Consider the following 27,648-nt stretch of genomic DNA (forward strand, 5'->3'; position numbering starts at 1 on the left):
TGTTTTTTTCAGTCATTGACTTTCTAAATTTGAGCCAATTTATTCTCATTATCCCTAAGTAAACCTACTTAGACTTTTTTAACAGTTATTTTATAATCAAATAGAGCCAGCCAGCCCTGATTCACAGATCCTGATGTTGCTAGGATACATGGTTTGGGACTTTATGAAAGTATATCACTTCAAAGGGGAAAACTTCCAAGTGTCCTAGAAAATGACACTCCCGTCTTCCCCTGTGGAAGACAGGCCCAATCCTGGAGCTTCCTGGACGCTCACAGACTGCAGGATTGGCCTCCCATACTTTGAAATCAGCATCCTCTCTGGAGGGCTGTGCAATTGCTCAAATAGTCAGGTGGGTCTTAAAACAAGGAACACACATATTTATAATGCAACACGTTTTCATGTTTGTTTTACAGTGAAGAGAAAAAACCCAGAACCCCCAGATTTTATGTACTTTGAAAATATATTTAAAAACATTAAAAATTCTATATTTAAAACATATATTATATGTTAATTAGTACACTTAAATAGAACTTGTATTTACAATAGGCTTCTGATGCGGTTAAGTTTTAATGCCAATTTTTTCAATAACATAATTATATAAATATACTAAAATACAATAAATATTTTTTTTTGTTTTACATGGTGAATAATATCTTTACCATAGAGAGAACAAGGCCACAGACATTTACTTACATTTTCAATGGGAATCACCATAAAAAAGCAACAGCCCTGCTGCCATGCATGAAACACTTCTGCCACAAAGAGACCACAGCAAGACTTTAAAAAACAAAACAAAACAAAACAAAACAAAACAGAAAAAAAATGAACAGCAACAGAGAGAGATTTTAACAAAATAAATCTTAGGTCAACGTAAACCACCAAGCACGAGACTGTGATGTATCTTGTTGGGGAAGAGAGAGCCAGTGGCCAGGCAAGTGCTGAATGTCGCCTCCTCAACCACTTAACAGATCTGGCTTTTGCTCTCCTTTGAGGTTGTGATGGGGACTTTTTTATGTTTTATAATTTTGTCCCTGGGAAGGAGGGTACAAAAAATGAACATATAGCAGGTATTCCAAGTATTCATTACATGTTAAAAATAATTACAAAGACAGTATTTTCAAACAGCACAAAACATAACTATACTACATACTTCCTTCTTTTAAAGACAGGTATTCAGATGGTCCTGTAAAAGACAGGCTCATTCTAAATGAAAGACTGAACAAATAGAAATTATTTGCTGATGGTATCTTCATTCCCCGGGTCATGGTGGACATCCTCTTTTGCTTATCCCTCATCCTACTAAGATGCAGCAAATTTCTCCAGGCTTTCTGATACTCAAAGACACTGGCCCAGGACACTTTCAGGTTTAGAGAGTGGGCTAAATGGGCTTAGCCCATTTTCACTGGGGTCCATTTTTCCCAGGACCACTATTCCGGGATCTCAACTTGACTTCTCCTAACCCCGGATGGCAGAGATGAGGCAGGGCACCTCTCCCTGGACAGACAGGATGGCAGGAGGTTGCTGTGGCCTTCACGGGGGGCAGAGCTTCATCAGCTCTGTCCTGGCCTCTTCCATCTGGCAAGAACCTTCAAGCCTTCAGCGTCCTGGATGTGCAGACGCCTTCCCCAAGTCTTGTCTCTGGACAAGATTTTCTATCTGTAGCCTTGATCATCCAACCTGAGTTTTGGGGCCTTTTCCTGTCCCCTTCCCCTTTACCGAAAGTTCTCAAAAGACAAAACCCTGGTTTCCTCAAGTCTAATTTCAAAGCAGTAAGTGTTCATGAGGCAAACATCTTCTATGTCATCTGTTAATCTCAGGATCACAATGCCACACTTGGTTCTGAACCTGCTCCAGGCTAACCCAGCGTTATGCAAAATGATCCAGGGTGGAGGCGTAAGTCGGCTTGAGCGTGGTCCTCCAGCGAGAACCTCTTAGCACAGTTAGATAATGTAGGCACTTAAAGCGCGAGGTCCAAGCAACTTGACACGTCATCCCAGAGCCAGCTCTGAAGGGTCCTTCAGAAGCCTCCCTTTCGGAATGTCTCAAGTACCATTCCCCACCCCCACCTAGACCTCAGGATGGCCACTCAGAAATTCCCCCTGCACCGCCCGGAAATGACATGTCCGCTCCACACAGCCTCCAGATGGCTGGTCAGTCTCATGTCACTGGCAGTGTGGACTCCTGCTCTGAGCTAGGCGTTTCTGGGTCCATACAGAACTCCCCCTTTTGCTTGCAAGACATTTTTAAGCCTTACCGTGATTTTTTTTTAAGCCTTACCAAGATTTACCCAACTGTTTACCCCTCATAAAAAAGAATATTTATTTTTGAGTTATTTTATTGTTCTTTTTCTCTTCTAAAAAAAGGAAATCCCTGTTCTCCATGCGTACACGAGGGCCACGATATGACAGAGTCTGTTCACTCGTTCACAGTAGTGGTGAAATATTTCAGAACGCGTAACTGATTTTTCTTCCTTGAGCGAAAACGAAACAAAGAGAGGAGCAAGGGGGGAGAGGGGAAAGAATGTGCTCAAAGTAAAGGTGGTCTCTCTGACAGAAGAGCTCCCCTGACCATGGCCCACGGCGCCCGCCGAGGAGGTGCGTCCCAGGAAGCCGGTGAGCACCTCGTTCAGTCGCCTCCATTTTTATTTACTTTCCAGTCATCTGACTGATATTGCAAACATCTTTACAACATACAAATGAGTCTTTTCTTAACCAGAATATATACTGAAGGAATTCCTTCCCCATCCCTACTCCCTATGGGAACTAAAACAAAAACAAAAACAAAACAAAACAAACAAAAGAAACACAAAACAAACAAAAATATACCCCGCCCGTTCCCCGTCCCCTAGGCCAGTAAAGCGATGACAACAGCACCTTGACATTGTTTTAATTCCAACGTATCAGAAGTTAAAAGCGGTAAAACAGATCGAGTACTAACAAGAACGAAGATACTTACTGTCTAAAATGTAAACGGAAGGTTTTGGTTCAGATTTTTGTTGGTTTTTTTTTTTTTTTGTCTGTTTTCTGAAAGAGGACAGTTTATTATCAATTCACAATTAAAGCAGCATGCAATTTATTATTATTTTTTTTTAACTTTTTACGTTTTCAATTCTTGGCAACGGCAACAAATCACAACATTATTGAGGAATGTAATGCAGACTTTTTAAAGTTGTGCGCAAAATGACTGTTTCCCTTCTGGTCATGGATATGTCCAATAAATAGATTGTAGAACCACTGTACTGTATAAACTTCATTTATACATGCAGTTCATAAAATTATTTTTTTCTTAACTGAATAATTTACCCTGTTATGTATATATACAAATAGATAATTTTTGTCTCAATATAATCTATACAACATAAAGCCACTATCTTCCCCTTTTAATGGTCAATGTACATACACAGGAAGTGTCTATCCTTATGAACCGCCAGCCGATTCTCTTTTTGCTATCCATGGTGAGGGCCCGCACGTACGACTGCGTAGTTCGGCATTGGGAGTTCCAGTGCCTTTTGTCGATGCCCCTGCAGCCCTCCTTCGTGTAACCCATGGGGTTGCACTTGGTCTCGTAGAAGTACTGCTTCAGCTGGCCTTTCGACACAGGGACCTTCTCCAGGACCGTGACCGTCCCGCCCGACATGTCCACTGCAGTCTTCTTATCCGCCGCCGTGACCCACTCACTAATGCTGTCGCACACGCTCAGCTCCCCGCGGCGGGCCGGGTCAGAGTGGCGCCGGACCCTCATCGACATGTTTGCAGCATCCAGGTAATTTTTGTATTCCTCCAGCAGAAAGAGAAGAGGAGGCTCCAAAGGCACTTGACTACTGAGCATCACCCTGGAAGTGTACAAGTCCGCGTCCTTATTGTTTTCTTCACTGGGCCGCACTTTCTGATCCTCATCCAACAGCTCTTCTATCACGTGTTCGAAAGTGTCAGCCAACGATGTCAGGCCTCTTGAGCCTGCCTTGGGCCCATTCACGCTCTCCAGAGTCCCATGGGTCCGCGCAGCTGGGAAGGCCAAGCTGCCTTGTCCTCGGACGTTTGCTTCTTTCATGGGGGCAGCCTTCATGCAACCGAAGTATGAAATAACCATAGTAAGGAAAAGGATGGTCATCACTCTTCTCACCTGGTGGAACTGTGGGGAGAAAGCAGAGACAGGACACAAAACCGGTTAGGGCTTTCTTTGGCAGGATGCAACGCAGCCCATCTGACTGTAATTCCAGGCCATTCTGCAGGGTCAGGGATTTTTACGTATTGGTGATAAACTCCAGCTGCACCAGACGCAAGTTCATGTCAGTAGTGTGCTGTATGTGGTTTAATATAAACCAGAGACGGGCAGTGTTCGCCCCAAGATTTAGTATATAAACCCCAGTTAGATGGCTTCTAAGCAAGTGAAAGAATTGTGGCTTCAAGTTCTCCTTCCTCCCACTTTAGCAGCTTTGGAAGTTTAATTTTTAATGATCTCTGCTGTCACAAGAAACACAGAATCAGAAATGTTATTAAGCAACAACAGCAAGTGTAATAGTAATTTTTTTTTCAAGTGTGCAACATGTTCCTATTGCAGGAATGTGTGACAGGAACAGTAGTGGCCTGAGGGTCTGGGTGGGCCTTTCTAGCCATACGGTATCTAGGCCTGAACATACAGTGAAACAGAAGTCAGGGAGCTCTCAGGAGCCTTCACGTGGACGTTTTTTCCTCCCATAGAGATAACCTATTAGAGCAAAGAAGAAAGGTAATTTCATGGAGCCATCCCGTTTTATAGACAAGGAAACCAAAGGCCACAGAAGACTTGCCTTGTGTCATGAGGAAAGTTTATTAGAATCCGGCTCCTAACTCCAGCTCTAGGGTTTTCCTACTACACCTGGGTGGTCATAACTGAAAATGTTTTGCTTATTTCCAAACAAAAATCATTTTCTACACATTGATTTTAATGATGTGTCTATGCCTGGGGCTGATAACATGAAAACAATGTGTCTGCTTGGGAGAAAATTAGAAACGTCAGCCTTAAAAGGCACTGGGGTCAATTTCAAATGCCTCCCACATGCGGATCCACTTTTATCTCCACTAACTCTCAGAGGCCCTCACCCCTTGGCTTCTCTGGAGCATATACAGACCCATCTAAGAAAGCTCAGCTTCTCTTTTTATTGGAAATGTGGTCGTGAGTGTGTGTGTGTGTGTGTGTGTGTGTGTGCGCGCGCGCGCGCGTGTGCGCTCTGAGTTGATCATACCTTTAAAAAGCTGAGTGGCATTCTGCACCTTTTGGTATAGGCAGCTAGTGCTTCTTCCTGTGCTTTTGAAGTTTCCTGGGAAGTCCCTGAACAGCACACCACAAAATTAATCTTTTCCTGTTTGCCAGAGGGTTGCAATACTCTAAATGTGGCTCTGCATCTGTAGGCATGCTCTGGGAAGCCAATTAGGGTGGATGAACAAGCAAAATGAAAACATACCTACAGACCAACCCAAGGCCACCATCAGATGGTGAAGGACTTCAATCACTTACCTGCAGCGTCGTGTCCCTTAGTAGTCAAGAGAAGCATCCCCAGCCCCGACACCCTAGCTTGGTTGCTACTTCTCAGTTCTGGAGCAAGGACTTACAAAAGACACACACGGCCCATAGTTGTTCTGCTGTCCATCAGCAGGAAAAGGGACTGTTGTTCTGTCCATGAAGTGTCACAGACAGGAAGGCAGCCTACCTCCAGTCCGTAGCTCATACTGCAGAAATGGCTGCGACCCTGTGAGTGAGGACCAAACGTTTCTGTGCTCCACTTTTATAAGAGACCACATTTTCTACCACTAAGGGACGTTATTACCATCCGCAAACACCAACAAATTTCCGCATAGACTCACTCTCACTTTGCACAAACAGCAAGCATGCTCAGAACTGCACCATGGTCTGAAATGAGGAAGGGCACGCTGGTTTGAAGAAAATGCAGATAATCCATTCTGCTAATACCTAAACTTTTGTGAATGTTCTGGCTTCTCACCATCAAAGCAATGGATCCTACAAGGAGGTTTCTATTCCTGGCAGGCGGTACTTACACCATTGAATGAAAACCCTTTCTCCTCATGTTCCCAGTCCAAATTAAAACAACCCAAGGGACATCTCAAATGTAGGTCGATGAAAGAATGCAAATTTAGAATATTTTACTCCAGCCATCTACATCACACTGGTAGAGATTTGCTGTGATCAGCTATCTTTTAATGCCATATTTCATTAAGTCTAAGATACCATCATTATAAAACACATCCTTTCAAGTACCACGAACAAAAAATGCAGCCAATTAAACTATTGCTTTCTTTATCACTTAGAACTGCTTTGTATACTTATTAAAGAGAGTTCTTGTAGACTTATTTGGACACATTTTATCATACATAACTTTTATGCATATGTAAAAAAGAAAATTAAGCAAAATAAATGAGCTAACGTGATGATAACTGTGTTATGACTGCTGCATAGCCAACAGTAACGATGAAACGACATCAACTGTCAGGCATGGCCCAACTGCAGAGATGTTAAAAATATGAAAAAGAAAATGTGCACCTGAGATTTAATGAATCAGAGTAAGTTTAACAAGTATTTACTAAGTGCCCACACTAACTGCTTACAATGGCCCAAGGTACCGAGGCATCTTAAACCAGAGCTGGAAATTGGTTCTATTATCACTCCCACAGTAATGAGTCTTTCAACGATACCCTTCTCTGTACTTGGCTTAAGGCACTTTATCCTGCCTTTCACTGGTCTCATTTATCTTTTTATTAATAACTTTTTGGTTAGAAAAATAGTTAGTTCTTTATATATCACTTTCTCATCAGTTCCACAGCAAGTATCTCAGAGGAACAAAGGGCATCTGAGTAAATATGACTGAGGCCTGAATGCGGGCCTTCCTCACAGCTGACCGTCCACAGATTCAGCCATTCACTACCTGGTGACAGAGCCCAGCCCCGCCTCCAGGGACGCTTCTGCAAGGCCAACTGCCCACTCTTACAAAGCCTTGAAGTCAAACTCAATGCTTCTTGTTGGAGAGATGTTACTTCCTAACTTTTCTGACAATGGTTTCTTGATACTCTGGACCACCCAGGCCGCAGGCTAGAAATCTTGGCATCAAGTCTGACAATACATTTCTTGTACAGCCTTTAAATCCAGTCAGAGGAGGGGTCCTGCTCATTTTTCCTTTAAAACATCTCTCCTGTCCATCCCTTTCTCTCCATCCCACTGCCATTATCTTGCTCAGCCCTCAGCATCCCATTTTGTGATTACAATGTCCCCCCCGATGTATCTGACATCCTTTCTGCTCCATTTAACTCTGATGACCGCTGCCTAACCCTCTCATCTTATCACTCTCTTACACAAAACTTGCAATGGCTTTTTTGTTCCGCCAGATCAAATCTAACCTCCTTTTACCTGGTATTCAACACCCTCCAAAATCTGGCCCCACCCTACTTAGCTAACTTTCTCATATTACTCAAGGCTTCATCACCTCTGCTCTGATCAGGCCAGAGTCCTGGGAGCCCTATACACATTATTGCCTGGAAGTGACTTGTTCTAGTCTCCTGGCAAACTCCTTTCTCTCTGACTAAATCATGCTTATCCTTCCTGACCCAGTTCAAGCATCAAATCATCCATGCCACCTTCTCTAATTCCTCCAGCACACACTGCCCTCCTTCTCTAAAGTTCTGCCGTACGTCTCATTTTGTACTTCACTCCCTACTCACTTGTTAACTGTTAACTGTATTTGCTAATTATGGTAAGTCCTCAGTTGGATGATAAGCTCTCTGAGGGAATGTTCATGTCTGAACCCCCATAATGCTTAACACAGAATAAGATAATAATAGTACTCAGTAAAAACTTACTGATGGGTTTATTAAACCACGGGAAAAGACAGTTCTGACATTAATTTTGTGGGAAGCCTTTCCATTTGGAAGGCACCAGTGAACTCACTGAAATTATTAGGTCAAGTATAGGCTGTGCTAAACCCAAACTATCAGCTCTAAGGGATTTGATGGATGGCAATTATCAGCCATGAGCAACCTCCTGAGTTTCTCTAATAGGGTAGAACTTCACTTTAATCATTAAAAAGCAAATAACACTACACCATACTACTCCCTGTGTAGCTCTGTTTCTACCACATCAACAGGAGACTTAGACAATAGTCAGGAATAATCATAACAGCAAAATTTGGAATTTTCAGTCTTTTCCTTTTTTCTTCTGTTAACCTCTTCAATAATTTTATACACTGTATTAGGAAATGATAAAGGTTTAAGTAAGAGCTTCCATGACAATTCTTACATTTTAGCTCTCCAGATGAGTCTTTATTACACAAAAAATAAAGAGGCTGTGCAATATTGCTAAGCAGATCGTTAGTCTATATATCTGTTTATACATAACAAATTCATTGGCACTGTCTAATTCTGCTCCAAGGCTTACAACCATCAACTCAACCACATCTATAAAATGCTATAGGTTTTTTTAGCCCTGCTCTCAAAAAACTAAATCTAGTACAGAGGGCTAAAAGAAAATCAACAAAGTAGAAATACGATTTCGTTTTAAGCATGACTCATAAGTCTTAAATATTCACCCAGATGAATATCTGTGACAGCATGCTGGAGTAATAACTTATATGTGTTTAAAAGACTACGAACTTTCACAAGTATCACCTAATTTGATTGTTATGAAGAGACAGGACCGGTATTATTATCCCCACTACAGAGATGAAGCATTTATGGTTCAGAGAGGTCAAGTAACATATCAGATATCACAAAGCTAATAGATTACCTGTCTCCTTGTCTAAGCTCTTGTCATCGGGACATACGGCCAGTTTAGAACATTTAACTGCAGGGAGGAGGGAGGCTACACTGCTAAGAGTGGGCAAAGAAGGAGCTTATACAATCTGGACTGTTTTCTGCAGTTATGTGTATCCTGGAGCCCAACTTTCCAAAGGCAGCACCTTAAGCTACTACTTCAGAGTATTGGATTAATCATGATCTCCGAGACTCTTCAAGTTTAAGGCCTGATTACTTCAGTGGATGGAATTTTAGACAATGTGGTCTTCCTCTAAACAAAGCTTTGCAAAAATTTAGATATGTTAGAACCAAGTTTCCATGGTCAAAGCTAAGAAGAAAAACCAAACAATAGTATGAGTAATTCAGGCATCCAGGAAAAAAATGCAAAGCTCTGTTTGCTCTCAGTCCCTTTGGTTTGTCTATGAGCATAAAATTAAAGAAAATACAGTTTAAAGATGATATGGCTACTCATCTTAGACAGTCCTATAAGCAAAAAGGACAATGATCATGTTGAAGAAATTATCAATTAATATTTAATTCCTAACATACATGAGGCAAACCTACTAAAAGACCACCTTAAGGAAATCTTGTAAATCAAGATAATCTTTACTTTGTATGCAGTTTCACTACATGCATCTATTAGCCTTATTTTTGTTTGTTCATTCATCAGACATGGGATCTACTCTCAAGTCTTATAGTCTAGGAGGGAGGTAGGACATATATGTAAGTAACTCAAATACAAAGGTAGAAACCACCCAGGAAAAGTATAGATAAAATTCTACAAGGAGAAGGAGATCACATCCAGTTAGAGAATGAAGAACGCTTTATGAAGAAGACTGCAAAGGATTTACACTTATCCAGAAATGACAGCGGACGGACGGCAGGTTGGTTAATGGCATGGAGTAAGTTTCCGGAGAGAAGAGTTCTGGCACAGGAATGGTAAGAAGTAAGAGTGGATGACTGCCAGACTTTGGAAGGCTCTGAGGGTGATGCTAAAGAATTTGGACCTTGCCTCACAGGCACGGAAGGGCCCATGAGAGTTTCTGAGCAGGGGGAAGCCTTCGAGAAGCCCAGTTTATCACCACCTGTAGGAGGACCCGAAAGAATGACAGACTGGAAGAGACAAACTCATTCACTGATTTTATTCATGGTGCTTACTGAGCTTGAAACACAAATAGTAAGTAGTTACTTAAGTGTGGGGTTGGGGTTAAGGGTCTGCATGTATCCTTTAATTTCATCAATTTATTTATTTATTTATTTTTAGCCTGAAGTGAGTTGCAAGAAGAAAAGGGATCAGAGAGAATTGTGCGGAGCTGTACCACGAGTACCACTGGGGTTGGCTGAAGGACAGCATGGAGGGCCGTGGAGCGAAGGTGGGAATATAATCTCTCATTCCAGTTACAATTACCCTGAACTTGGATTCCACTGCTCAGCACTTTTAATTCAAAGATCTCCAAACGCTTTGCAACTAGTAAGTAATTAAGACTCATAGGACCCTAGAGGTGCAGGTAACTATAATTATCCCCATTTCATACAGGAGGAAAGAGGATCAGAGTTTTTAATCAACTCATCCACTCGCTGTGGTTCCCCTGATAGAACAAGGTCAGAATCTCAGTTTCCAAAGGAAAACTAGGCCTTCAAATACAGGGACTAGTATCTCCCATCCCTCTGTATTATTTCTGTATTATTTTCCCCTTAAGTATATATTGCTCAGCCAAGATGACTAAAAAACACCCTAAAACAAAAAACCTCACATTCTTCAAAGAAAATAATTGGTAGTGGGAATCCATAAAAAAAAATGAGGAGAAAAAAAGTTAACAATCATTACAGATGCATTCAGGTCATATTTACCCGAATGACCAATCAACTGAAACTAATAAATATTTCAAAAAATGATATCTGATAATGTTTTAAAGCGTTGAAGGCAGTGTCTTTAAAAACGTAATTTTTAACAATAAGGTAGTTTATGTCCAAGGCATCTAATTACACTTCCTACAAAACACAGTCCCTCATACCAGAGTCCTCTCTGATCCCTTAGTATGCCCATGGGGTTGGGTGACACCTGCAGACAGTACTTGGCCTCACTAAGAGTGCCAGAGAAATTGCTCGTTCTTAGTTCAAACCCAGAGTGATACATACATGTAACTACCATGAAACAAAAGTATATTTCCCTGAATCATTAATTTGATAGTTAAATTTACATACATCTTTGATAGAAAGCACTATAGCACTGGTCCTCTATTAATCCCCTCTATTCCCCAGCCCATTCCTCAAAAAGTAAGGATTTTTCTATTGGTCAGAGACCTACCTTACTGAAGAGTAAAACTAGACCATATTCTCCATTAGGATAGGGGCTGGGAATTCTCCTCTGAATTACCCCAATTTCTACAGCACCTTGCACAAACTAGGTCCTCACACACCTAAATGACTCAGCTCCCTTCCTGCTGGTAATATTTGTATGGTATTCAGGGAGGTGCAATTAAAGTAAGAGCAGGAAGTCTTAAAGTGAGCTGTAATGATGGAATGAATTTTGGAATAAGGGGTAGAAACTGCCTGGCCCAAGAACCAGGTCTAGGCTGAGAACACCCACCTGGCATTCCAACCCCAGGCACAGCTGCCACCATCCAATGGTCTCTAAGTGCTTCCATCACCACTGTCCTAGGAAACCTGTGGTTCTACTGTAACCCAGGAAAAATCCCTGAGAGCCAGGGCCACCAGAGCGGGTGGTCCTACCCACGCCCTGCCTTCTTCCTTTGCCTCCTCTCTAGAGTAACACTGCCCAACAGTGCATATCTCTATTCTATAAGAAAGTCTTGGCAACAAGCATACACAAATCACTTGCAAATCAAATGAGTAGACTGTCTAAAAACGTTTTTTAAAATTTATTTATTTGCTTACTTTTTGTTGAGGAAGATTGGCCCTGAGCTCACATCTGTGCAAATCTTCCCCTATTTTGTATGTGGGTCACCACCACAGCATGGCTGATGAGTAGTGTAGGTCTGCTCCCAGGATCCAAACCCTTGAACCCAGGCCGACGAAGCAAAGTGCGCCAAACTTAACCACTACGCCACGGGGCCAGCCCCTAAAACTTGTTTTTTAACTACTCTTTTTTAGATTACAAGAACTAAATGGCACTTAACATTCAATTAAAAAGCCTAACTTCTTTAATTAGGATTCTGTTTTCTTTAGACTTTCAGATGGGATTTGTTATGACGAACTAAAGCAAAACTCAGACTTGATATTCTAACTACTAAACTGCCAAAAACAATGTATTCTTTATCAAATTCCCATATATGGTAGACAGTAATGTTAATTAGAAGATACTATCTACCTGGTTCCATGAAGTTTCAGTGACCTGCTCTGTAAGGAAAGACCTGGAAAAATTATCAAGTATACGTCACATTTGATGATAGGTGTTGATCTCTACAACCACTGTGAAATCATGGGGAAAATTTTCTGGTAAAGGGAAAATGACTCTGGAAATGTTGAGTAGGGAGATACAAACATCACTGTAATGCAGGCATTTACATTGTACTTACACACACACTTCAAATTTATAGAAAAATTTCAAGTACAAAAATCATTTTATACAACCTGAAGTCTCAAATTTCAGGTAATTTTTTGAGTGTTACATTTATAAATTAAGTGTATTAATGCAATTCAAATTTGTTACTAAAAATACTACAACAAAGGAGAAATTTATGGGGCCTGAAATAAGTTTTAGGAAATGTAGGTAAGGATAAACTTCCATGGGCTGAAATTGAACGAAGCCTCGCTTCTCAAAGTGTGATCCATGGGCTGATAGCATTAGCATCACCTAGGAGCTTATAGGAAATGCAGAATCTCAGTTCTCCTCCTGCATCCCATCCACTCCACCCACTAAATCAGAACTGCATTTCAACAAGATTCATATACTTCCAGGTGATTCATATACTCATTCAAGTTGAGAAGCACTGGACGAAATGCTAAAGAGAAAGGAAGCTACTTAAGATAAGGAGATGAAGTGGTGAACGTCAATTGGAGTATTATGGTACATTTGGATCCTTCCATGGGCTTACCTGTCATCTTTCCTTCTTGGTTCTACTTGTTTTATGGGGACATTTACCATGTGGGGAAACATTTTTGCTTTTGTAATGGTATTAATAAAATCTGGGTTCCCTTTCTGTCAACTGGCTTTTCCACTATTGTGTTTATACCATAAAGTGCAGGACACCTATAAACGTGATTGGTTGAATGAGAATTATATAGAGTACTGCTGATCTAAATCTGGACTTGCATTCAATCTCTAATTTTTATCTCAATGCTACGAGTGCAAGCTTAACTGGCCTCTCTGATTTCTTACACAGCGTAACATCACTCACTCAATCAGAATCATACTGGAAATGATACGACCAGCTACAGCAGGTGGCAGATTTCCAGGCACAGTAATATTACTTTCAGCCAGATGTCTCTGATCCTTGTGAGTTCCTTCTGGCCCAAAATGGTGTAATAGAGATAGGGGCAGAAAGAACTGACTCACCACCCAATGGTGACTCTTTTATTTCTAGACTTGTCCTAAAACTTAACAGATCCAGCTATCTCCTACCAAGTACCATGAAATTACAATAAATAAACAAAACAACAGTAGCGGCAGCAACAACAACAACAAAACTCTCGAGTACGTTAGTGTAAGTATCAAGCACCAGAATCCCCTCTCTAACTCAAATCTGATTCTACTTCAGTGGGGTGCCCAGCAGGCAACTCCATTTCTCCGTGGGATTCCAACATTTGGGATCATGTTTTAAGACTGAAGGACCTAAAGTCATAAAAATTAAGGCAGATTTCCAAAGAAAAGTACAAAAATTTTTGAGTTGAACATCATCATCAGGGAGTTGATGGGGTGGTTTCATAAACAGAACTGGAGACTGGTCCACTGTTTAGGCTTTTTACAAAGGACTGCAAAGACGGCTAGTTTCCAAACACCAAGAAGTCACCCAGTTCACCAGTACACATGCAAATGAACCTGATAGTGTTGCTGTGGAATCATTTGCAAATGGGTGGGGCTGAGCTGACACAGAACCCTATTTTTCCAGGCAGTATGCCCAGTATTATTGGGTTCCACCTTGAGCCCCACATAGCGCAGATGCCAACACAGCTAAGGGACAGCCTCCTCCAGATCACAAACAAGGAATACCTACTACCAGGGGATGTTGTGAAAGCAGAGCAGAGCACTGTCCTCCAAGTTCCTGGGAATAAGCATGCTCTGTGCCTAAAAAAAATGCAGGGGTGATGCAACTGGATTCTTTGCCCCTAAGGGGAGAGAACATGGAGTCACTCTCTCCAACCAGAGGATAAAGGGAATCCCCCTTAAAGAAAAGAAGTTTGCTATAATATGGAGATCGGGAACATGCCAGAACAATTACAATTAAAAAAAAAAGAAACAAAAACAACAAAGCAAAACAGAGAAAGAAAGTAAGACCCGTCTGCCCTCTGTCTGAATTGGCAAATTCAAATCAACAGGTTGCTTTGAGGGTGTTGCTGGGCACGCCAAGTTCCTGCCATGAGATGCTATGGGACTTTTGACAGCTGTGAGCCAACACCCACTAGGCACCGTCGCCACACAAACACACTCTTAATGGACCCCAGAGCTGCGGTAAAGGCATGCCCTTCTCAGTTTTTCCACAGATGGTGCTCCTGAAATTTTCCACAGCCAGCGTATTCCTGTGGTTAATTAGTTATCTGAGCAATTTCCATTATAGAAAGAATATCCGTACATGATTAGACCCATCTTAGGTCCAAACTGGAAGGTTTCAATGCCATTAATTCAGAAGGGGAAAAATGGAAGATGGGACAGACAATTCCCATCTGATGAAGAGCCCTCTCTAAATTAGACTCCCTCCTCTGAAGTACAAAGAACATTAAATTTAAAAAAGCAAGCGAGGTGAAAATAGGTGGAGGGAGAAACCGGACAGATAAGATGCTTCTAGAGACAAAAGAATAGCATTCTTGTTAAAACTACTATCAAGAAATTCTAGGGAAAAGATAAAATTAGCAGAAGAAGGCTGTTAGCTGCCTGCTGCTCACCTTTATGAGACCATCTTCAGGAACCAGTTTGTTAAATTCCACTGACGCGCACACGCACGCACGGCGCTCTTCCTCCGGGGTGCAGTCGCACCATGTGGAAGCATGTGGGTAGATGCCAAAACATGTGTGGACACGCAACCCATTCCACAGAAACCCAATGTTCTGAGTGTTCACCAGGATTAGCCTTCTGCACACGCGGAGAAAACTGGTGGTTCCACACACACAGTTGTTCTTCGGATTACTTTTGCATCCAACTCTATAATTTCTTTTAATTACTTACTGTAAAGCACGGGAAAGTGCTCATTATTTGTAGCTTAATGCAGGAGCAAAAATACTTGAATGTGTTCCCCTGCCCACTGCCCACCCCAGCCCCCACGTCTTCTAAGGGTCACTGTTCTGAATGGCATACTGAAGTAAGCCGGTTTCCAGGCCCTGTGCATAATGAGCCATGTGGACCCTCTTCAAGAGACTGGCTGTGCGCCAGAGCTACTATAAAATACAAGGAAAATATTAACATCTCAGATGACAAAAGATCCATATGGCTGGTCAGAAAATAGCCACATCACTTAAGCCAACAGAATGTACCTACACGGAAACATCCAATTCTGTGGCTCCATGAGCGCCGAGACTGCCAGAGCATGTTTGTCTCCATCCCTTTTCAGTGAACACTAACTCCTACAGAAGACGTGTAGACTCAACACCAATACATTTAATCTACGCAACAGGACGAGGCTGGGTTTCTACATAGCACCTATAAATAAACACAGTATCAGTGGTGGTGGCGATGTATGGGGGGATTGTTGGAAGATGCTCAGGGCAGCTGGATAAGTAAGTAATATCAAACTTCTTTTTGTATTAAAAGTGATTAAAAATAATCGCTAACATTTATTAGTTTTGAGGTAAAAATCTAATTATCCATAGTTTACAGCTGAGAAAGCTGAGGCCCAGAGAAGCTCGGTATAACACGCCCGGCGTGTGGTGGAAATGGAACTTAAGCCAGGGCTGGCTCGCATACTTCTTTCCAAATGGGGTCAGATGTGGATGTGGTCTCTTCTATGTTGAGGAAGGTCTACTGGGCAGAGAGATCCTGCAGACCTTATGCACCAATTTCTTATTTATTTAAGCAAAGCCCCTTATGATCATTCCTGATAAGCAGCTTGTTTACACACTAATTCCACAGAGGTTGAATATAAACCTAAAGTTTCTTCCTTACTACCCTCTTCTCAATATTGAATTATTCCCTCAAGGTACCAACCATACATGCATACTTAACAGGACACAGTGTCAAAACTAGGCATGAAGGTAATTTGTTTGAGACCTTAGAACATTTTCCCCTGAGACGATCTCTTCAGGCACTGGAACAGAACCGACTGCTTTCAGACCAGTAACCGCAACTGCCAAATACGCCTGTGTCAACTCCACTTGCGTAGGCATGATTTCAATCAAGACCCAAGTGCCAATGTGTCTTTTTAAAAAAATACTTGTGACAGAAAATCTCTCTTTTGAGTACCCTAACCTAATCCCCTCAAAGTCTGGAGGCCTGGTACCCTAGGCCACCCCACTTTTTTGTCTTGTCACTCAAGAACTGAGCTGAGGGGCTGAGATGTGACTGAAAAGAAAGGTATAGCAAGACGACCTCAAATTTATTCTCGGGGAGTCACTCAGACACCTAGTTAGGGCCCCAAAGACAGCAGAACAGGTGGTCCAGCATGCACAGAGCAGCGGACTCTCAGACTGTGCCGACTAGAGCGATTGAGTCAAGATTGCCACAGGGACAAGGGTGACGGAGTAGAGACCTCATGAGGGCTCTCTGCCACCAAAGTGGTACCCAGAGACCCTCGGCCTGAATGGCAGGCAAAATGGAGCCCACAGCCACAGAGCTGATACAGAACAGACACCTGGGATGACATCCTGACTGTGTGCAGCAGGTTGGATGATGAGGGCACAGAAGCCAGAACACCTTGCTTCTGGCCATGGTCAGCCCTTGGAAGAGATGAGACTTCTAGAGAAGCAGCTGCAAGGAGCCTGAGAACAGAACTGGAAAGGCCTGTTGTGAAAGCCTTCAGAGATACTAACAAAAGAAAACGTGCATTTGTCAGTGGCGTGTCAGTTAGCTTCTGGCAGTCCACCCTTATGCCCAGGAATTATTTCTTGTGTAGGTCACACAGTCATCAAAGCAACTAGTCCATAGAGGGGAAGAGGAGTGGCTTTCCCCTTTAAAGTGGCCCTGGCAAAAATTCTGTGAAAAAGAAGAATGTCCATCTGGATTGAATAACCATCCTGCCAGGCTCCATTTACCACACTTTTCTAGGCAGTGGAACTAAAGGGAATTTCTTCTAAACAGAGCACACTGTCCTCAGAGAAAAATAAGATTGAGAATTGATCTTTCCAATGAGAATGGTAAGAAGTTACGTGAGGATGACCTGGAATATATGCTTTTCCAAGTGTGGGGATGTTATCGAGGCTCAGATCACACGTATAAGGCAGAGGACTGCCTGGAACTCTAAGGGAGAAGCCTAGCAAAGTTGCGTCCAAGTTCAACAGTGACATTGCACCCCGGCAGTTAATTTATCCTATAAAGTACTAATTATTTCATTATGAATCTTGGGGCAAGTGCAAAATCTTTCCTCAAAAAAGTATCCCCTCGGGTATGGAAGTTCCAGGTTTAGCAAGACTTCCTCTGTGACTTAGGATATCTCTCTCCAACTCAGCCCCTAGAAATAAGGTTAACAGCTGAGAAACGAGCGTTAACATCTGGTACAGAGTGCGCTGTGGTGGAACAATTTCCTTTCCTGTTTCAGTAAACACTGGTGTGCTCTTTAGATCTAGTGTTGCCCGTTAGGTGAATAATGAATGCATGCCCAACTTTCCATTGTAGGAAATTCTGCAAGTGGCCACGTGCGTCCATTCCATGTGTGTCACTAGGGCTGGCGTAAGCCGCCCCTGGCCATGGCGAGGTGTTATCTCCACCGGAACTGACACCTGCACCAGCTCTGGGAACTGTGCAGGATTCCCACTGCAAATGAGGGGCAAGGTAAGAAACCGAGACTTCCCTTAGAAGTTCGCCTCCCATTCCTTATCTCCCAGATGGACACACACTCTGTCGGTGAGGACATAGAGAAACAGGCATCTCATACACAGATGGTCGGAGTGCCAACAGTTCAAGCCCTTTGCAGGACAATTAGGCAATACCTATCAAAGTTATAAATGAACTTTCCTGCTGACCCAGCACTTCCACTTCTGAGAATAAATGTATAGATACAGGTAGATGCAAATGTACAAAATGATGTATATACAAAGTTACTCATTGCAACAAGGCATATAATAGCAAAATACTAGAAGTAGCCCAATTTCCAGCTACAGGAAAATAGATAAACTGTAATACATACTTACAATGGAATCCACGCAACTGTAAAGAATAGGTTAGCTCCCAATATACTGAGATAGAAAGCTCTCTGAAACATACTGGTACGTGATAAAAGCAAAGTGCAGAACAGTGTTTGTACGACACACTACTTTTTGTTTTAAAAATGGGGGAATATAATAATACATATTCATATTTACTTGTATTTCCATAAAACATACTCTAAAAGAGTCACATGAGACTAATACAAATGATCACTTCTAGATGGTAGGTGTTGGGTGGGGAAAGACTTCTCAATGTAGACTTTTTAATACTAGTTTGATTTTTAAATTATGTAAATGTTATCAAAAAATTAAATTAAAAATAACCAATTAAAAACATTTTTAACCTCGTGGCTTCACTTTGGCATCACAGAGTCTCCCACACTCCTCTGATGCAACAGACACTTGAGAGATCTACCCCAGTGCCTTTGCTTGCATCCCGGTAGTGACTACAATCAAGAAGTATGGTGGGGGCCATCTCAATTTCAGGGACATTTCCCCAGAAGAAACCAGCACAAGGTAGGGGAGTTGGGTACAGGGCAGTCCTTGGGCTGGAGGCTGAATACCTGGTCCTGCCTTTCCCACTGGCTGTTAAGTCCACCCTATGAAATGCTGATAATCGGCCATTTTTTACCAACAAATTGGGCACATTCATGGGTAAACCAATCCAAGGACCCTGCGGCCTCAGGTTTGTGAGATGAGGAGGATGAGTTTTCGCTCTGCCTGACTCGCGGCATCATGCCACGGGCCCTCACCACATGGAAGGGGCAACTCTGCGGACAACGGGTGTGGGCACCCCACCAGCCTGAGGGGCGCCCAAGGCCAACCACAGGAGGGCAACAGGAGCCGGCCCCAAAGTCTCTGAGACACGAGATGGTGGGAGGAGAGAAAGCTTCCAAAAGATGGAATCTAAACGTAAACAGAGCAGGTTGACAGAGACTTGGGGAGGAAGACATGGGGTTAAATGACTCCATATGTGGTCACCTGCAATCGAACATCCTGCAAATTGCATAAGCCTAACAGGGACATTAGGGAGACATCTCTGGGATCAAACTTTAAGGATACAGACTTGAATACAAACGCAAGATCAACGTCGATGAATGATCCAAAAGGATGGCCCTCCTTCCTTGTGATCGGCATAGATGTGGGAGACATGTGCCTATCACACACAGGTGGGCCTCCAACTTTCTTCCAAAATTAGATGCAAACTTCAAACACTTCTGAAAATACTCCCTAGAGGACCTTTTACCCCAAATTTAGAAATTGAATGAAAAACCACTCTAAAAAGGCAAAAAGAAAAAAACTTCTGATCTCCATATGTACAGTCATCTGGAAAGCAGATCTTCCACTAACTGGATGGTCAAAGCTGCACCAGGATGTTAAACTACCCATGAAGATCCAAGGTTGCTTTCGTCACCTTCCTGAAATGAAACATTCCAAGAGGCATGAAATAACCACAGGAGGAAGTTTACTGGAGGTGCCCTAACTTGGTATTGCTATCTAGATGCCTGACTAGGAAACCAGAAGACTGTATGGAACTCAGAAAAAGAAAGCGAACTCCTTTTTATTTTGATTAAGGAAGGTCCTTGTGCGAGGTGCCTGGTTCCAATTGGGTCTGAGTAGTCTAAATGATGCGATGAATTCTGAGACCACCTCTTAATGAAGTGATGGACCTGGACTTCAGGCCATGTTGAGAAGTTCCGAGGCCACTTTGGGTCAAATACAACATCCTCTCACCTCCAGCTTCAAGTTTCACAGCAGACCACGTTTCCTTACAGAAATTTCTCTAGGAGGCTTACTATCCTACATTATTTCAAGTCAGAGTCTCCTCTTGCATAAGAGGCTTAAACTACCTCCAATTAAGCATAAGAATGCATTATATTTTAGTTAATTATTCACTTATTTATTCAACACTGGGTATGAAGAACTTACCAAGTTTAGAGGTATTTCGCTTCAGGAAAACCATTTTCAAGGCTGGTCCACGTAAATAAGGAATAATTAACCTGGTAACTCTTAACAGATTCTTCAGGTGACTGAATCCTGAGTTTAAATTGTCACTGATTTTCAAATATAACAAGAAAATCAGACACCCGCGGAGGTGGTGCCCTCCCAGCTAACCATCAAGAGCTTTCAAGGGAAGTGTTTCAGCGTTGCCCCATAGGGTCAACTTTATAGGGTTAATCATTTAGTTAGAGGTTCAGAAGATCAAAAACAGTGCATAACAAAACGTGTCCAGGCACACAGGGACGAGGAGCCGACGCCTGCAGGAGCCCCCCAGGCTCAGGGCCACAAGCTCAGGTTTCATCAGCAGCGCCCTGGTCAGCTGGCTGAAGCTGAAGGCCACAACCAGCTGTGTTTCTGTCATTCCCTCACGTGAAGAAAACTCAGCTGTAGACCATGTTTACTCCACAAGGAAAAAAACCTACAAATGTTTTTAAAGCTCATTTCTGCCTCTTCTCCTTTCAGAGACACAAAGGTCGCCCATCCTTCTGTGCTTGGGTTATCTCTTAAAGCCTTTCATTGGGATGTCAACTTGTCACACTTACAGCTCAGGATGACTGTGACTTAACTTTCTCCCAAAATTTACTTTTGTAGTTTTGTTCATTTAACAGACATTCTCTGAGCACAGACTCCGGGGACACCCAAATGAATGGCCTTTGGGACTTCACTATCAGAGGGGGGATGGGGAACAGGTTAGACACATAAACTGACAATTATAGTTCAATAGAGTACATGCTGTAATTGACATATGAACAAGGGCAGTCCCAAAGGAGGGGATGAAAAGGGGGGGATGGTGACAGAGAAGAGGGGGCTGTTGGCCCAGGTTTTTGTTCAATATAGATCATATTTTGTAGAGCAAAAGCTAATATTGTCTGATCAGCTAACCTCTTAGCACCTATAACCCATAAAGCAAGATGAAGTACCCATGAAGAGTTCAATGTTGATGAACTTCCAGGGCATACAAGCTGGAAACCAAAAGACTCATTTATGGATACTTATCTAGAATGTATTTCCCATCTGGAATGCTTTCCTAGCTGATAATAACAACACTGAAATGTTATCTTTTCCATGAGGGAAGGACATGTTGAATTATTTAGCAAATAGCTATGGTGCCACCTACTATGTATATGCCCATCAGTTGGCTATGTGCTATGGGGACTGAGAAAATGTAGGAGATATAATTTTTGCTTTCAAATGGTTTACAATTTTAATTGTAGAAATAGGACTAAAATACATGGGTGAAGAAAAGCTAACTTATAAGACAGCTTGGGACAAGGACCATATCTCATTCAACTTTGAAAAAATTACCATTTATTCAACTTTCTACTAGTTCATATTTGGGGTAACCAGCCCTCCTCTCCTTCGGATTCTGAATTGAGAACAGAATAGAAACAAGTTGCCAACCGGGAATCATAATGCAGAGTCAGCCTCACGTCAGCAAAGCTGTGTTGGAAACATGGTGGGGCCCATTTCCTACTACCTCGAACCAAGGCCCTGGGACCTATACAATTGGAGGCAGAAAAATGGGAACCGAGAGGGCAGAGGTCTTGGCAGGGCCTGCAAGATGCCAGCCCTGCATTTATTGTTTACTGTATAATGGCTAGAATGCCGAGAACCCACAAATTTGGGTGTGGTGGTCCAGAGAGCAAGAGAGAAGTGGGCTCAATTTCAGCACGGTGGTCTGTTGCTTTGGTTTACATGCTGTATACTCCAGTAGATGACAGATCTAGTGGGTCCCAGCAATCAGATTAATCACTTCTCATCTTACGGAAAAGACCCAGTAATAGGGAAAAGAGAAGGGCCCAGAATGCTCCTCTGATAGTGTTCCCTTTTAGGAAGCTAGCCCCCTTGTGGAAACACAGGATGGGGGAAAAGGATTTCCCTTAACATTATTCTAGTCACAGAGAATTTAAGTAACCTGTCCAAGATCACAGATCTAGTAAGCGGTGGGCCTGGAATTAAACTTGATTATCAGGCCCAGAAATGCAGGTACCAGGCCTGGGCTGCCTCGTGAAGTTTCTATTTAGGAAACATTTCTTTTCTTTTCTTTTTTTGCTGAGGAAGATTCGCCCTGAGCTAACATTGGCCGCCAATCTTCCTCTTTCTGATTGAGGAAGATTTGCCCTGGGCTAACATCTGTGCCAATCTTCCTCTATCTTGTATGTGGGTCGCTGCCACAGCATGGCTGTGGACGAGTGGTGTAAGTCCACGCCGAGGAACCGAACCTGGGACGCCAAAGCAGAGCGTGCTGAACTTAACCACTAGGCCACAGGGCTGGCCCCTAGGAAACGTTTCTTTAAAGTCAAAAGACTATTCTGAGTAGGATATTCTAGAATATTCTTCTAGACTAGAACATCATACCCACAGCTCCTAGTACAGAAGCTGACAAGAGAAGGCACCCAATAATGATTTAAAGGTTGCACAATTGCTTATATAACTAACTACTAAGTTGTGAGATGCAGACCATAGATGACTTAGGAATTCACACAGGGTGGGTTTATTCTGGGCAGGAGTCTTTCTAGATGAAGTAGAATTTGAGCTGGGTCTTAAAGAGTGAGTAGGATTTAGATGGATGAAAGGAGGAGAAAATCAAGAAGAAACAAATCAGACTCCAAGGATTACAACATAAGGGAGTTTTGGTCTTGTCAACTTTAGCACAAAGCGAAGCAAATTTAGGCATGAAGCATGCTGATAAAGTTTATAATTGTCTTGATAATAAGTCATAAAAGGTGTTCTCTTGGTACCAGAAAGTGCCAACAAGAACAACAGTGGCTGAAATTCACTCAGTATTTACTATGCCAAGCCCTATTCTAAGCACGTTACTTGTAGTAACACATTTAATCCCTACCACTACCCTGGTAAGAAGCAGAGGCAGAGAGATCTGAAGTAACCTGTACGAGGTCACAGACCTAGTGAGTGGGGGACCTGGCATGCTGCCCTGGGCCTTTGCTCTCACATGCAAGTTCCTGATTAGGAAATACTTCTCAAGTCAGAGGAATATCTTCAGCAGGCCTCCCATCTCAAAGTCTCTGAATTTCTGATTATTTACAGGCTGCAGACTCCCTCTAACCACGCTCAGTCCATGTACTTGAACAATAAAGTAAATGATAAGTCTCTCTAAATCACAGGATATTCAATTTATTTGGCTTCTAGATCAGCAATTCTTAAAGTTTCCTGCATATCTGAACCACCTGTAGAAGTTTCTAAATATAACATATGTTCCAAACCTATGAATCTCAGCGTCTAGGACCTGATACCTATATTTTTTTAAAGTTTCAAAGCTAATTCTGATGATCGCCGTGTTTGGGAACCATAGACTTACGCTGTGTTCTCTGAAAGTTCACTCACCAGGATCCTCAGCTTTAAGCAAAATTATAACTAAGAAGCTCAAGGAATAAGACATCAAAAATCATGTTCATTTTCCCTCTGTTCAAGAATTTTTCTTTAATAAAAGAAAACTAAATTTAAAAACTCCTTAGGATAAACATTATCTTCCCATCATCATTTTCTTCCTTGGCACACAGAAGATCACCAGTCTCTGCTCTAGAGAGAGAGAGGACTCTAGGTCAGGATGACGATATCGCACCTGTGCTAGGCACTCACATTAATGCGTCAAGCGTGAAATATGGTTTCTTACTGGAATCCTGCAGGTCGTGGTTGTAGACAGCAGAGTAGCGGTAAGAGGACTGGGTTAGGAGAAGTCATTGGACTGTAATCCTTGTTCTGGTTCTAGAGCTGTGTATCTTGGATCAAGTTATCTAGCTACTTGGAGCTTCAGTTTCCTCATCTGTAGGATGTAGGAATAATGTCTGCCCAACTTTTTCAAAGGGTTATTTGTAGGATCAATTGGAATGAGACATGCAGATGCATTTTTTAATGTTTGGAACAGTACACCTTTGGACAAGATTATTATTGAAATGGACAATCTTGTCTACATTACTTTTACTTTTAGTAAAATCATGTAGGAATGTTAGCTTTGACAAACCAATTGAATTGGTTCCAGTAGCAACGCCTACTGGGTGCTGCAGTAGGGGAGTCTTCATAACCTGATTCTGCTTGGAACAGCGATGGTGAGCGTTCCCCTGGATTTTTACATGAGACTGACTCTGAAGAACAATCAGAGGCTCTGGAATAACCGTCACTTCCAAGTTTTAAGAAAGTCATTTGTCAGGGATGTGAAAACCAGAAAAATATACTGGGATTTTAGGAAAAGCATTTTCAAATAAATTTTATTAATGACGATACATTTTAATCATTAATAAAATGTCTAACATAAGGTCATCCTGCCTTGCTTCTCAACCATTATACATTTATGATTATTTCTAAAAAACATGCAATGGGAAAAATTTTACATAGAAGAATCTACTTTATCAGGTTACCATTTGTGAATACTGTGAACAGGGCATGAATACAACTCCCAGTGCTGGAGGATGGCCCCAGGAATGGGCAGGAAGCCTGGCATTTTCACCAGGAAGGAAGGGAGCTTCAGGACTTTGGGATTTCTACCTGTTGTCGTTTGATCTAGAGCCCCAGTCTTCCCACGGCGGTCTGCAGGGCATCGAGGGGCCTGGGCACTGATCCGCCACCTGCACTTCAACTAGAGCAGCACTGTTTACTTTTGTTTTACGCATTGGGGTTCCATATCAGATTCTTTTAGGGGGAAAAAAAACCAGTCCTACAATTTACTTATTTACATTTATACCACTAATTTGAAGGTTAGTGGACATGTGTCTATACTGCCGATTTGTCTCAAAGAATGAAGAATGGAGTGGTGTCTGGCACTATTTACTTACTGCTTATTCTGATTGCCCTGCTCAGGAGTGAGAGAGAAGGTTAGGAACATGGCTGCAGATTTAGTATTAACTGGAAAGTGGGACCCATCACCACTTCCTGATCCTGTGATTTTTTTTTTGATTCACAAAGGAACTATGTGAAAATTTGCTTTCTTGTTGTATATCAAGAGGTTAAACATTTCTTAGTTGATGATGCCAAACCGTGCTCTAGTTACATTGACATATTTACATGATCCATAAACTCTGCATACAGATTCTTACTTATATCACATATTTGAGCAAAAACACCTCCTGCCTTCACAGTGAAAGGAGACCCAATGGACTAAAAAGTAGTTTCAGTAAACTTTAAAGAAATACCATTACTAAATAGAAACATGTTATTGACTCATGTTTAAGGGCAAGATAGTCTTCACTAAACTGATTTTTCCATCTTCTTTTCCTTACTCAGCATAATCATAAAACCAGCTTCTAGTAAATGGAAGCACTCTCACAATTTAAGTTTCTTTAGGGGGAAAACACACAGGATTTATAAACACTGTCAAATGAAAGACACATTCCTGAATACTAAGAGGCCCAAACATGTCCTTTTATGTAAGGCAAAAATCCATCATAAAGTCAGTGGAAATGAACAGCATCTTTGGTCCAGAAGTTCTGCTTATACTGTGGCTTCTACTGGCATTATTACAAGAGTTCCTCATGAAATATCCTCAAATAGCAAAATATTTAAGACAATGTCTAATAAGCATTTTTGTTGTATTAATGTGAACACAAAATGATACCTGAAGATCAGGGGGACAAAAAAGATCAATCTCTTAAAAAAGAAATACGTTCTTCCAAAATGTTATAGTCCATAACTTAAAGTACTGTCTGGGCACAGAGTTCTGAAGTAGCTCAGAGAATTTGTTCAATATATACATTTTTTTAGACCAGCCCTCTTTAGAAGCGAGTATATGAAGAGGTAATGGAAACCTTATACGGGAAAATCAAAGGAGTTCTTGATCAAGTAGCTCCTGAAATGGATGGATCCAGAGAGGAAAAGAAACCTCACCTAGCCCAGTGCCTGGCACTCTCTGAACACTCAGTTAATGCTTGGTGAATTAATGAATAAAAGAACCACTCCTGTGTATAACATGTTTACTTTTTTTAAAGGAAAGCTTTGAGGAGAAAACATACACACAGCAACATAAACCATAAAATATGTGATGTCCTCACAGGGATGTAAATAGGAAATTGTTTGCTTTGCGACTGACAACATGAATACTTCAAAGCAGCATGAGAGATCATAAGGAATGAATATTCATGAGTTCTTGGAGTGGGCTGTGCGTCCTCTGGTCTAAACGTGCATTTCAATGACATCTCCATGCTGGTTAACCTCCAACTGTTCTACAGAAGAGCAAAATAAGTTATAAAAGAGTAAAATAAATTATAAAAAAGTAACTCTGTCCGTGTTGAAGCCTGACGGGGTTGGAGGAGGGGTCAATTTCTTTGATAGTTTACATTTAAAAAGAGAAACTCTTTGGAAAACTGGAATTTCTGAAGATTTCATGGTTCCCAGAAGGGAAAGGTAAATGTTGAGAAGTTTTTTCAGTTCAGCTGCTGAACATTCTAAAAACTCTAATGTCAAAAGTTAATTTCTTAAGCAATTTGGGTATCTGAATCTTATCAGGACTCTTTTTTTTTAAACATTCCACTCAGTCTGATCCAAAAGAAAAATAACCACTTCTGAGAATCCATATGGAAGTATGGAAAAAAGTCAGAGCGCAGCCCCCTGCAAAGAAATGGGAAGGATTTCTGATCCTCAACTCACGATGCTGCGCACGTCTCAGGTAGAGGGTTCAAAGACATACAGGACTGTCATCATTAGGACTGTTTGTGAACTAAAAATGAGCATATCAATATCATATATTGATATGATCAATATATTTGAAAAACTGAGGAATACAAAGGTACTTCAGAGTCTACCTAACACCGACCTCCCACATTAGCACGCATCCTTTCTAAAAGGGTTTCAGCCTCCGCGTAAACATCCATAATAGGAAACTGACCATATTCCAAAGAAGCCTCTTGTTTTCCTTTGTTAGATTATAAATCCCCCTAGTGAACTGCTTTGTATACGGTAAGCATTCAATATTTGCTTAACTAAACGGAACTGGAAGTTCTTCTAGATGCTATGTCCAGTACCTAAATTTACATCACTGGTCCTAGATCTGCTCTCCGGGGCAACAGAAAGTAAACCTACCCCCTTCTCCATATGCCAGTTCTTCACACCTGGGGAGACGATCCTCTAAACAAGGATGTCACAAACACACCACACGGGCTGCCATGCCAACCCTCCAGCCATGGTGGGCATGAACCCTCAGTGAGAACATTCTTTCTCATGGAGCCTGGACAAGTTCAGAATTCTTCTCAACCCAGCACTCCAGGTGGCTACCATCATGTGATGAGAGTTTCTAAGAGAGACAAATCCATTTGCCATTCCAGACTCAGTCTGCTTGTCCCCGAGCCGCCCATCCAAGTCCCCCCAACATCCATCACACGCAGTGTTAGCTTCCCTATGTGTCCCGGGCACAATGACCTCAATATACACCAATTTGTCAATGAGGGACCCA

The 27,648-nt window shown here is 41.9% G+C and overlaps 1 protein-coding gene across 13 annotated transcripts in view; it reads right to left on the minus strand.

Annotated features, from left to right (window-relative positions):
• Nucleotides 1-2,831: 2,831 nt before the first annotated feature.
• The window catches only part of BDNF (brain derived neurotrophic factor), a 33,699-nt gene continuing 8,882 nt past the window's right edge, over nt 2,832-27,648 (minus strand). For 4 of the 13 annotated variants that reach the window (XM_058546168.1, XM_058546172.1, XM_058546173.1 and 1 more), the window contains exon 2: nt 2,832-4,131. In XM_058546168.1, the coding sequence (XP_058402151.1) occupies nt 3,367-4,131 (765 nt within the window). In that variant the 3' untranslated portion in view covers nt 2,832-3,366. Of the gene's footprint in view, nt 4,132-4,639; nt 5,155-5,224; nt 12,347-20,049; nt 27,490-27,648 lie in introns of those variants that run through there. The other 9 variants (XR_009220833.1, XR_009220834.1, XR_009220835.1 and 6 more) reach the window with 6 other exon arrangements.

This window comes from Diceros bicornis, chromosome 7 (assembly GCF_020826845.1).
Source record: "Diceros bicornis minor isolate mBicDic1 chromosome 7, mDicBic1.mat.cur, whole genome shotgun sequence".
NCBI classification, from domain to species: Eukaryota; Metazoa; Chordata; class Mammalia; order Perissodactyla; family Rhinocerotidae; genus Diceros; species Diceros bicornis.